General features: G+C 37.3%; 1 protein-coding gene across 5 annotated transcripts in view; it reads left to right on the forward strand.

The window, feature by feature from the left end:
- The window catches only part of PLEKHH2 (pleckstrin homology, MyTH4 and FERM domain containing H2), a 70,788-nt gene that overhangs the window by 26,780 nt on the left and 30,951 nt on the right, over nt 1-13,057 (forward strand). For all 5 annotated transcript variants that reach the window (XR_014490725.1, XM_083348553.1, XM_083348555.1 and 2 more), the window contains 6 exons: nt 1,373-1,555; nt 3,064-4,028; nt 4,908-4,983; nt 8,197-8,291; nt 9,416-9,557; nt 11,209-11,345. Coding sequence is in view for 4 of the 5 variants with exons in the window: in XM_083348553.1 (XP_083204679.1) it covers nt 1,373-1,555; nt 3,064-4,028; nt 4,908-4,983; nt 8,197-8,291; nt 9,416-9,557; nt 11,209-11,345 (1,598 nt within the window). In the remaining variant the exon portion in view is untranslated. The remainder of the gene's footprint in view (nt 1-1,372; nt 1,556-3,063; nt 4,029-4,907; nt 4,984-8,196; nt 8,292-9,415; nt 9,558-11,208; nt 11,346-13,057) is intronic.

The following is a 13,057-nucleotide window of genomic DNA, read 5'->3' on the forward strand; positions in this document are numbered from 1 at the left end:
CTTGGGGTTAACTCTTTGAGTATGTCTTTATTATAGATTGTATCCAGTACTACAGCATGCACAAAAACAGTTGTGCCTAGAAATTCCCAAGTAGAACATTACTCCACAGTATAACCATCTATAACTTTGTAAAGGCTTTGCTAAAGGGTGGTCTAGTGGTCTACAATGTGCTGGAAGATGAAGGGATAATAAAAACTGAAAGGCTTTTTTATTTCCATTTGAAATAAATTACAGTGTTTGGGTTTACTCCATTGAATTTTGTTTGCTTTTGGATTGAAGTATTATGTGACCCAGTCATTGTGGTTTCTAAATTACAGATTATGGTGAACCCAATCTTTATTTCTGAATTACCTCTTCTCTCTAAAGTTATGGTAAAATACACTATGAAACCAATATTAAACTTAAGAAGGTACATAGTATTAAATAGAAATATCATAAATATAGATAGTCCTCAACCCATGACCGTTTGTTCAATCACCATTCAAAGTTACCACAATCACGTGATTGCGATGAAAATGCTTGACAACCAGTTTACACTTACAGTCGGTTGCAGTGCCCCACAATCCCGTGATCATCATGTGTAACCTTCCCTGCTGGCCTACTCATTGATTTGGGGGAAAGTCAGTGGGGAATCTGGCAAGGAAAATAATAAATTGCTAGGTAAGTCTCCTTCCCCCACACACCTGCCTACAGCCCCTCTGTGCTTCACTGGGCTCACCACTTAAATAGCCCTACTTACTTTTGTACACACTTCCTGACTTGCATCACGTTCACACATTTCTCTGACCCAAGCCACACTCCTGTATGCCCTCCCCAACTCTTGTTGCATCTCTTATGTATTCCCTGTCACTCTTGTGTATCCTCCCTAATCCTCACCATGTTCTTTACCCCCACACATCGCTTTGCTCACCTACAGGCCTGGGACTTGCAACTTTCTGCTGGCTTCCTAACTGACTTTGATTGTGCGAAGCAAGCAAAAAGCTGCCTCACCTAACAACTCAGGAATTCAGTTAATAACAGCGATTAGACCTGCAGGGATTGCTGTCACTAAGTGACATGATCATGTGACATCAAGCTTTATAACCATATCATTTAGTACAGGGGTGTCAAACTGGCAGCCTGCAGGGTTGATGTGTCATGCTCAGGCCACATCCACCCTGGCTCCGCAAAGGCAAAAAACATCGTGATACGTCATGATACGTCACGTGATGCAATCAAGTTTGATACTCGTGATTTAGCAGTTCTGGTCTCAATTGCCATCATAAGCTGAGGACTACTTGCAATATCAAAACTTCAGCCTCTCAGCTTTTAAAATAAATAATCTACTGTTGCATCACATTAAATGTTGATATTTAAATTATTACTTGAACAGAGCTTCAGGGAAAGAAGTCTGTTTCTTTGTCACAAAAACCTGGAGAAGGCCAGCGACTGAGCAGTTTGACTTTTGGATGCTTCTTAAACAGAGCAAGAAGTCCTCAACAAGTTCCTAAACCTGAAGATGCAAGCAGTTCTGCCTCAAAACAAGTTGATCTTAACGAAAATCACAAAAGTCTAGGTATTTTAAGTTCTAGAACTCTATTCTAGCAATTCAAACTTAAGAAGGTGTGCTAAGGAGTAATTTCCATTTATTTAAATTTAACTTGCTTCCAAGATAATCCCTACTTATATTACAGTCCTCAAACAATTCTAAATGCTCGGGATTTAAATATGTAAAATTTCTTTTTCTCTGGAGTGAATCTATATTAATCCTACAAATTAAGGGTTTTCCATTGAAAATCCTATGCCTGGGAGGAAAAGAGTCAGATCTGTCAGTTCCTAAGGGAATTGGTTTGGGAAAGAGTGATATGCAGTACTTTATTAAAAGCAGGAATGCTAACTAGGTTGTTTAAACATTTAATTAATAGCCTATCATTCATTTGATTGTTCAATATAGCATGTACAGTACTCCAACCTATTTTTCTCCACAACAAAAACTTGTGAAGTAAGCTGGGCTGAGAAAGAGTGACCAGTCCAAGATTACTAGTGAACCTCTATGACAAAAGAACATAGGTGGACTAAAACCTGAATCCCTTAGTCCAACACTTTATTAATACTTCTGATTTGACTTTCTTATTTGTGTCAGTTACACTGAAAAGTCTTATGTTGACAGGAAAAACAGCCTCATGTTAATTTAATGCTACTAAATAATTATGTTGTCCACAACATTGGGAAAATGTCATATCTTGCAACCTTGTACTAGTATAATTATCAGTAAGCATATGCTGCAGACCTAGAGCTAGATTCTAATTTCCTAACCATTTAAAATAATAGAACCAGTGTTACAATCAGTGTCCTTAACTCCTGTTCAGGAGCATTGAGTTGGTTAATCAATATTTAAAATATTACATCATCACTAGTTACTGATAAACTATGTTTCCAATGTTTATTCTTAATTCAAACATAGAAGATATTCTTCCATGGCAGGTATAAAGTAATTAAATACTTTTCATCATTCATCAAAAATGTTTTTCATGGCTATAACAGTATTGAGTTGTTATAGTGTTATGTGAAAGCAGGACTAATCTTAACATGTAGAAAATAATGTAGCAGAGTGGATTGTACTACGTTACCTACAAAGTAGAATTTAGAACATTTTCTCATTTAAAATAGTAACTAGGAAAATGTTATACCTCATCTGGGGAAAAATTCTGGCCTTTCCCACTCTGCGCTAATTTTTACTTGTTTGGGGAATATTTGTCTCTATTAACCCAGAGGAGCATTAAACCTGATGTCTTTACCTGCATTCTTATGTTATACTGTCTTTACTGCTACTTAGTTCTGCTGTATTTATATAGGTAGCCATTTCTTAGCTTGCCTCTGTCAATTCTCCTGTCTTAGAATGCTTAAAAATAAGATTTTTGCTCAGCAGTGTTTCTCTCCCTGCTACTATTTTCCTTTTTCTTACCATAGAAAATTAATTAAGAGGAGTTGGAATATCTCTACTATCTTTTGATTTTAATGTTTATTATTTGTAGATGTGTGTTACAATTTTGTCCAATGTTGTCACTGTCTCCTGGTGTCTAGAGAATGAAATTCAGGAAACATCCCTTGCTGGACAAATACAAGGAAATAGAAGTCTGAAACCATTGCAACAAAATACTTGCATTCCTGAACAAAGGATGGCAGCAAAGTCGAAAGATATAGATAATAATATATCAAAGAATTCTTGCATTACAGTCAGTGACTGGAGCTCTGATGAAGAAGGAAGCAAAGGAAGATTGAAATCCAGATGTGTATCTACATTTTCAAGTCACACATCTGAAGAAGGCACAGGGTACAGTAGAATAGGGAGTGAAATGTATTTGACAGCATCAGATGACAGTAGTTCCATGTTGGAAGAAGAAAGTTTTCAAGGTCAGGGAAATGTACATAAACTATATTCCTGGCAACAAGAGTCTTCATGGAAAAATCAGAACCATCTAATTGGAAAGAGCAACTTGAAATCATTCAGTGAAAAAAAAAGTCATGATAGCTTTTCAGATGAACTGAATAAGAGATTTCAATCCCACAGGCTAGATTATTCATCCTCTTCTAGTGAAGCAAATACTCCAAGTCCAATTTTGACCCCATCTTTGGCTCCTAAGCATCCATCATTGATGCTTGCAGCAAGTTGTCAGTCTGGCAAGCTGCTTGATTCTCCATCTAATCTGCCACCGCCCAAACTGAGGACTCCAAGTGCTTTTATTCTGAGTACAGCACTGGCCAAAAAACATTTTAGCCAGCCTTCCTTGTGTTCAGACAAACTGTTTGGCAAAAACAGGAATGCTATAAGCATGATACGGCCTTTTAAGCCTCAGGAAACAGACATTGATCAGGTAGATGGAGATGACACAGAAGTTTTTGAGAAGATGGAGATCAGTTGTAATGAGGAATCATTTACTTATGATTGCTGTGAAATGAAAGATATAGAAACTCTGGATTTGAGCGATTCAGGGAAGATGATTAACAGTAAACCTCCTACTCCTCCACTCCATCGATTCCCCTCTTGGGTAAGTGAAATAGATATAATAATATTCCAGATTAATTTAACGACTCAAATTCCATTGATATTTTGTTTTATAAGTATGGGTTTTTCTTTTTTAATGTGGTCACCACCATAGCAGATAATTTTTCTCACAGTTTGTTCTGAAAAGATTAGTGGCAATTCTTCTGTATTAAAATTAACTATAGATAGTAGATGGCAGTAACTACTTGACTTTGGCTGTTCTCAAAAAAGCTAAACTGGGTTCAACCTAGTTAATACTTGAATGGGATATTATCAGGAAATCCCAGCACTTGGATTTATAAAAACCATCCAAGAAGGCACACCATTTCTGTGTCATTGTTAAAAAAAACCTCTATAGCAGGGTTCCCCAACCCCCAGTCCGTGGACCAGTACCAGACCACGGCATTCCAGCAACTGGTCCACCCAAACAAGAAAAGCCCCATCCACAGGATGCAAGCAGAGCACACAAAACCATTCCCCTTCCAGTCCGCGGAAAAATCTATCTCCACGTAACTGGTCCCTGGTTCCCAAAAGGTTGGGGACCTCTGCTCTTTAGAATGTCCATGTGATTATCAGGAAGCAAGCTTGACAAAAGACAATCTTTATCCTTTACATTCAGGTAGTCCTTAACATACAAGCTAACAGTGGTTAGAATGCAGTATTGCAGGTTAATTCTGCCGACTGCTAGTAGTTTGACTGTCATGAGCTCCAGGTTGATTCAATTTTCCATCCTTCTGAGGTCGGTAAAATGAGGAGCCAGATTGTTGGGGGCAATATGCTGACTCTATAAACTGCTTAGAGAGAAACAAACTGCCTACAGTATAAAAGAAACAGAAATTTAATGTTACTAGAAACAATATAATAGCAATTCTTTGTTCTTCAGGAAAACAGAATTTATGCTGTAGCCAAATCAGGTCTGTGCTTTTCTGAGGTCTTCAACATGGACTCCTTCAATAAAAGTAAGTTATTACAATAGTTATTTAAACTGAATTGCTGACGCAAGTCCCTTTGAATATTGTAAGATTTCCTTTTCAGTTAGCGTAATCAGGGAAGAAAAAATCTTTACTTGACACTCTTTGGGATTTCAACGGTCCTGAACATGTAAACATGACTCCCAAAGAAAATTTACTTTTTAATGGATTTATTATAGCCAGCATTAGTAAATATTGACTGTAGTTCATTTGTGTGTGTGTATGCTTTTTGATCCATAGGAACCTGGAATGTAAGATCCATGAATCAAGGCAAGCTAGACGTGGTCAAAAAAGAGATGACAAGACTGAACATTGACATCTTAGGAATCAGCGAACTAAAATGGACAGGAATGGGTGAATTTAATTCAGATGACCATCACGGATACTACTGCGGGCAAGAATCCCTCAGAAGAAATGGAGTAGCCTTCATAGTCAATAAAAGAGTAGGAAAAGCAATACTGGGATACAATCCCCAAAATGACAGAATGATCTCAGTTCGAATCCAGAGCAAACCATTCAATATCACAGTAGTCCAAGTGTATGCCCCAACCACCGTTGCTGAAGAAGATGAAATTGACCGGTTCTATGAAGCCCTATAGGACCTTATAGAACTAACACCAAAAAATGATGTCCTTATCATCATGGGGATTGGAATGCTAAAGTAGGAAGCCAAAAGATAACTGGAATAACAGGCAAGTTTGGCCTTGGAGTACAAAATGAAGCAGGGCACAGGCTGATAGAATTTTGTCATAGTAAACACTCTTTTCCAACAACCCAAGAGACGGCTCTACACATGCACATCACCAAACGGTCAACACAGAAATCAGATTGACTATGTGCTCTGCAGCCAAAGATGGAGAAGCTCTATACAGTCAGTAAAAACAAGACCAGGAGCTGACTGTGGCTCAGACCATGAGCTTCTTGTTGCAAAGTTTAGGCTTAAACTGAAGAAAGTAGGGAAAAGCACTAGGCCAGTCAGGTATGAATTAAATCATATCCCTGTTGAATATACAGTAGGGGTGACATAGTTTTAAGGAATTAGATCTGATAGACAGAGTGCTTGAAGAACTATGGACAGATGTTCGCAACATTGTAGAAGAGGTAGCAACTAAAACCATCCCAAAGAAAAAGAAATGCAAGAAAGCAAAATGGCTGTCTGAGGAAGCTTTGCAAATAGCTGAGGAAAGGAGGGAAACGAAAGACAAGGGAGAAGAAGAAAGATACGCCCAATTGAATGCAGAATTCCAGAGAATGGCTAGAAGAAAAAAGAATGTCTTCTTAAATGAATGGTGCAAAGAAATAGAAGAAAACAATAGAATAGGGAGGACCAGAGATCTCTTCAAGAAAATTGGAGAGATGAAGGGAACGTTTCATTCAAAAATGGGCATGATAAAGGACCAAAATGGCAGGGACCTAACAGAGGCAGAAGAGATTAAGAAGAGGTGGCAAAATTACACAGAAGAACTATGCAAGAATGAGCTTAACATCCCTGATAACCACGATGAGGTGGTCACTGACCTTGAGCCAGACATCCTAGAATGTGAAGTGAAATAGGCCTTAGGAAAGCTGAGCAACAACAAAGCTATAGGAGGTGACAGTATTCCAGCTGAGCTATTCAAAATCTTAAAAGACGCAGTAAAAGTGCTACACTCAATTTACCAGCAAATTTGGAAAACTCAACAGTGGCCACAGGATTGGAAAAGATCATTTTACATTCCAATTTCAAAGGAAGGCAGTGCCAAAGAATGTTCAAACTATCACACCATTGCACTCATTTCACATGCTAGTAAAGTTATCTTAAAATCCTACAAGCTAGACTCCAGCAGTATGTGGATCGAGAACTACCAGAAGTACAGGCAGGATTTCGAAGAGGCAGAGGAATTAGAGATCAAATTGCCAACATACGCTGGATCATGGAAAAAGCTAGGGAGTTCCAGAAAAACATCTGCTTCATTGACTATGCTAGACCCTTTGATTGTGTGGATCACAACAAACTGTAGCAAGTTCTTAAAGAGATGGGAGTACCAGACCATCTTATTTGTCTCTTGAGAAACCTATATGCGGGTCAAGAAGCAACAGTGAGAACTGGACACGGAACCACTGATTGGTTCAAAATTGGGAAAGGAGTCCGGCAAGGCTATATACTGTCACCCTGCCTATTTAACATATATGCAGAGCACATCATGAGAAAGGCAGGGCTAGATGAATCAAAAGTTGGAATTAAGATTGCCGAGAGAAATATCAACAACCTAAGATATGCAGATGATACCACTCTAATGGCAGACAGTGAAGAGGAACTAAAGAGCCTCTTGTTGCGGGTGAAGAAGGAGAGTGCAAAAGTTGGGCTGAAACTTAACATTAAGAAAACCAAGATCATGGCATCCGGCCCTCTCAATTTGTGGCAAATAGATGGGGAAGAAATGGAGGTAGTGACAGATTTTATTTTCCTGGGCTCCAAGATCACCACAGATGGGGATTGTAGCCAAGAAATTAAAAGACGCTTGCTGCTGGAGGGGAAAGCAAGGCAAATCTAGACAGCACACTAAAAAGCAGAGACATCACCCTGTCAACAAAAGTGCGTATAGTCAAGGCTATGGTCTTCCAAGTTGCAATGTATGGCAGTGAAAGTTGGACCATAAGAAAGGCTGAGTGCCAAAGAATTGAGGCCTTTGAACTATGGTGCTGGAGAAGACTCCTGCGAATCCCTTGGACTGCAAGGCGACCAAACCAGTCAGTCCTAGAGGAGATCAACCCTGACTGCTTTTTAGAAGGCCAGATCCTGAAGCTGAAACTCAAATACTTTGGCCACCTAATGAGAAGAAAGGACTCACTGGAGAAGAGCCTGATGCTGGGAAAGATTGAGGGCAAGAGAAGAAGGGGACAACAGAGAATTAGGTGGCTGAGCATGAGCTTAAATGGACTCCAGAAGATGGTAGAGGACAGGAAGGCCTGGAGGAACGTTGTCCATGGGGTCGCGATGGGTCAGACACGACTTCGCAGCTAACAACAACAAATGCTTTTTGAATTTGAGTTTTCTATCAGAAATATGTATTTTTAAATAAAACATTATTTAAACAACTAATTTTATATATATTTTTTCCCAGGCTACCTATTCAACAAATTAACTGATTTTTGTAAAACTAAAAAAACTATATACTCAGTACTTTTTGAATTTATTTTTTTAAAAAAACTTGGTTTCAGATTCCTCTTCTTCATCTTCATATTCTCCATCAGGACTCTACATATCATTAATATATAAGAACATGACTACACCAGTTTATACCACTCTTAAAGGGGTAACTATTTATTTACAATTATGCTTGGAGAAATATTTTAAAACTGTGTCTTGTTATGAATGAATGAACCTTTATTATCAAAGTACAACATGCATACAGTGAGATTGGCTGTATGCTTATGTTTATTCAGAATATGCTCCTTCCTTCCTCCCTCCTCCTTCCCCTCCCCTTCTCGACCTGGAAAAGTAATTCTTGCTCCTTTGAAAAAGTAATAGAGTAGATATCTTAATAATAACCAGTATGTATTTCTGTTGCTCAGACATGATGTATCTCAGTTGCAAGAACTTCTAGCTCTAAATTTTTTTCTCTCTGATCTAAAAACTACCTTGCAATGGTACAACATGCTGTTATCTACATTCCACTAACTTGGAGCTACAGTGTATTGACATGCAATCAGAATGCATGTTTTATTTAATATGCCAAAATATGAAACCTGAAGTAAAAAAAAATTCAGAGCCAGAAATATTGACTAAAAGAATCAAATGCAAAGAAACTGATATTGAATAGCAGTCTACAATAGTATACTTAGATGCAAAAAATCTTTATCTAGTAATACATGAATAATAGCAAGGAGTTAATGTCTTTCCGTGTCTCTTTTTGGACATAGGTGAGAAGGAGCCAAGTTCTAAATATCATACAGCACATTATTCTGGGACATGCCTTAATAGTGTGGAACCTCCTGTATACCAATAAAAATGCAACTCTCAGTGTAGATTTGTATAGGCCACGGGTGTCAAACTTGCTGCGTCACGTGACGTGTCATGACGTATCACAACTTTTTTTGCATTGCCATAGCTGAGTGGGCACGGCCTCTGTATGATGCAACCGGCACGTGGGGCGGCGGTTTGACACCCTGATATAGGCTACTGTATATCTAGCAAATATAACTAAGTCATGAAATAGATAAATTTTTTAATACAGCAGCAAATTTAATCTTCTATCTATAAAAATATTTTAAAAGCAAACTGTTAATGATCAAAAATTATTTATATAACCGTAGTCTACTCTAAGCAATCTCTTGTCTAAGTAAACCCATATGAATACTATATATCATTATTATTATGCTGCATTTTTTTTACGATTGCAGTTAACAGTTTTAAATAATGGCTTGTTGATTTTATCAGAAAGCAACACAAATCAGTAACAACCCATTCTTGGATGATTCCTCTGGGTCTGAAGAAGACGGTTCCCAATCCAGTTCACGGACATCTGAATCAGATTCTCGAAGCAGAAGTGGTCCTGGTAGCCCACGGGCTATGAAACGAGGTAGGCAGAATTTATAACAAAACAACTATTATAACCTTTAGGACAGATGAAATTAAAATGGTGCTATTATTAATGGCATACATTAAACAGATAGTTTTCATTACAGGTTGAGAAAAGGAAAATTTCATTTAAATTGCTGCCTTACAAGATGAATTTCTAATACCAATTTGTGATTTAGGTTGGGCTGAGAGACTGTCACTGGCACAAAGTACCAGTGAGCTTCCATGGCTGTGTGAGGACGTGGTGCCAGTTCAAAATTTATTTACAACACCAGGCTGACTCATTTTTTTAAAATTAGAAGTGCTTGATAATATTTCCTTTTTTTAGAAAATAATATTATTACAAAGATACCGAGGTATTTAGATCAACAGTACGTCCCAACTCACAATACTGCTGTTCGTAGGAGAGATGTGAATGTAGCCTCTTATGCTAGACATTCATAAGGCTGCTTGCCAGTTATAGAAACCACACGCTCATAAGGAAGAGATTCTCTCTCTGCCACAAACACAGAGAGATATCCCAGCCCCTCTCTCTCTTCTGAATCAAAGGCAAAGACAGAACTCCAAGAGAATAGAAGGAAGACAAGAAAGGTCAACATTCTAGCCTTCCGACATTCCAGCGAACAGCTCCTGATTAAAGTTTGGACATCAAATAAACATCTATCTCTTTTAAATTTAAAAAATCAGTTATTAATAATTTAATTTTCTGTTATGCAATCTAATGTTTTTATTTTTCTGTGTAATTTTAAACATTGAGTGTGTATTTCTTTCAGTTGATTCTTTAGGTTTGCCAAGAAGTTGCTGATTTTATTTATATTCTTTTAGTTAGTCACTTTGCAACAATTTCCATCTCACAGGGAGAAAACAATCATTGGTAGCAGACTAACACCATCTGTAGGGTCTGCCTGGAACCTTGTATGTCAGGGGTGTCAAACTGCCGCCCCATGGGCCGGTTTCATCATACCGAAGCCGCGCCTACCCCATTGCCGGCAATGCAAAAAGAGTTGCAATACGACATGTCACGTGATATGGCGAGTTGGATACCCATGTTGTATGTGGTCTGCCTGGAACACTGCATGTATCTTTGAAATGCATTTAAAAATAAAATATGCTTCATATGCTTTATTGTTTTGAAAAAAAAATAATTTTATCTCTTGGGAGGATCAGTTTACCAAGGAGGACTGAAACTTCTAAACCAGTGTTATTCAACCTTGGCAGCTTGAAGATGTGTGGAACAACTCCCAGAATCCCCCAGGGGAATGTCACACATGTTGGGATAGGAGTAAGATTCCAGGACAGGCAGCACCTGGAAAATATATGGCAGCAGCAGAATCTTCTCCACCATTTAAGGCCGTAGGTAGGATTTTACCAACCCTTCAAAGTCAGAAGGTCAAGAAACAAGCACAGCACAGATCTTCATTGTTGTGGGTAGCATAAGAGAAACTTGAAATTCTGTCATAGTTGCTTTCTGCCTTATCTTCAACTAAACATAATCAGTGTAGTATTATTCTAAGTTTCTTCTTACGTTTTCCTCCAGAATGAGTATTCTGAAATTCTAATTTCTTTTATATTTCATAATCCAATGTTGTCTATCCATGAAACCCATCAACTGGGTTCTTAATCATATTAATATACATTTCTCTTGCACTCAGGGGTCTCTCTATCTTCAATGACTTCAGAAGGTGACTATGCCATTCCTCCTGATGCCTATTCAACTGATACAGATTACTCAGAACCGGAACAAAAATTGCCTAAAACCTGTTCATCGTCTAGTGATAATGGAAAAAATGTAAGTGCGCTCCAGCATCTTTCTATTTCAATCTGGCTTCAAGCATCAGAACCGTACAGCTACCAAGGCTTGGCTGCAGAGCTTTGGAGAATCACTAATGGCAACATAGAAGCAAAATACCCCTCACTTTACCTAAATTATGGGATTACTTTGATACCCATCTTGTTCCATCTTTCAGAAGATGGTGGTGGTTATTTTGTATATGGCATGGTTACATTTTACTTATGTTATAACTTAACATTCCTTTTCCTTTTTCATGTTGTTAATCATATACAATATAGGAATCTATGTATAAAGAACTGGACAGAGGCTATATGTCTGTTGATTCAAGTGGTCCTGTCAGTAGTTTTTGAGACCATTGACTATGATATAACTGAATCACCTCACTGAAATTAAAGTTAAACATTGTTTTATGGTCATTATGGTGGCTTTGTTCCTTCTTTCAGAAGATGGTGGTGGTTATTTTGTATATGGCATGATTACATTTTATTTATGTTATAACTTAACATTCTTTTTCCTTTCTCATGCTGTTAATCATATACAATATATGAAACATAGGGAGAGTTTTGTGAAATTTTAGGGTTTCGTACAACTGAACTCTTTTCTGAATGATATCCAGCAAAGTAGCACAATTACAAATCACTTTCTAATGTTGATATGAAGTAGATGAGAGCAAGGAAACTGAAACTTAATCCTGACAATACAAAGGTACTGCTGGTCAGCCTAAATAAGGATTAGGGAATAAGGATTTAACCTGTGCTGAATTCATTTACATTCTTTTGAAAATTGATTGCAATTTAAGCAGCTTGCTGAGATGCTGCCTGAACTTAAAGACACAAATTTGGGTATTGGGTAGGATAGCATTTAGCCTGTCAATTCTGTCAATAATGTCCAAATGAGACATTATGATACATGGCTTAATTATATTGCATATAGATTACTGTAATATGCTCTATCAGTGGATTTCTTTGAAACAAATTTAGAAACTTCATCTGACCCGATCAATACTCTGAATCTATTAATTTGGGAGTAATTCTATGGCATCTATGCATAGATGCCTGTGTAACCATACCATTATTAAAAACTTACCTGTTCCAGCAGTCCGGCCTGGCCTGATAGCTCTAATTGGGGTCCCAGCTTGTATTTTACTATTGTTTGTTTTCACTATTGTTCATTCTGTATGCCTACCTTATTCTGTACACCCTCGGGAGAAGGGCGGTTTATAAAAACAAATAAATAAATAAATAAATAAATAAATAAATAAATTATTAGGAATTCTATCTGTTTTATAAATCAGATTTTGATCTATGAACAGAGTTGTGGCTATTTGAAAGATTGAGTTGTCCCAAATAATTTTTTTTCAGCTTTAAGTTTTCATGAAAGGCCTTTTAAGTTTTAATTTAATTTAATTTTTTATCATCAGTGATCTATAGTATTTTAACAAAATAAGAGAGAGGGACTTCTTTACAGACTTAAAAAAATGTAAGCCTAGATGTTTTACTGTTATTCCTCTGATCACAGAAAATAATATTCATAAGAAATTGGTCTGCTTTAGATTTCATTGATTAGGTGTGCTGCATTTTTAATTCTTGTTCTTAATTGTTTTTAGTTAAAAATATATGTTATGAGTCTATGAGTAATTTTCCTAATTTTGTATTATTAGCACCTTAAATATAATTATGGTTGGAAATACTGTTCATCGATTCATAGTA

The sequence above is a fragment of the Vipera ursinii genome, assembly GCF_947247035.1.
Source record: "Vipera ursinii genome assembly, chromosome: 1".
Taxonomy (NCBI): Eukaryota; Metazoa; Chordata; class Lepidosauria; order Squamata; family Viperidae; genus Vipera; species Vipera ursinii.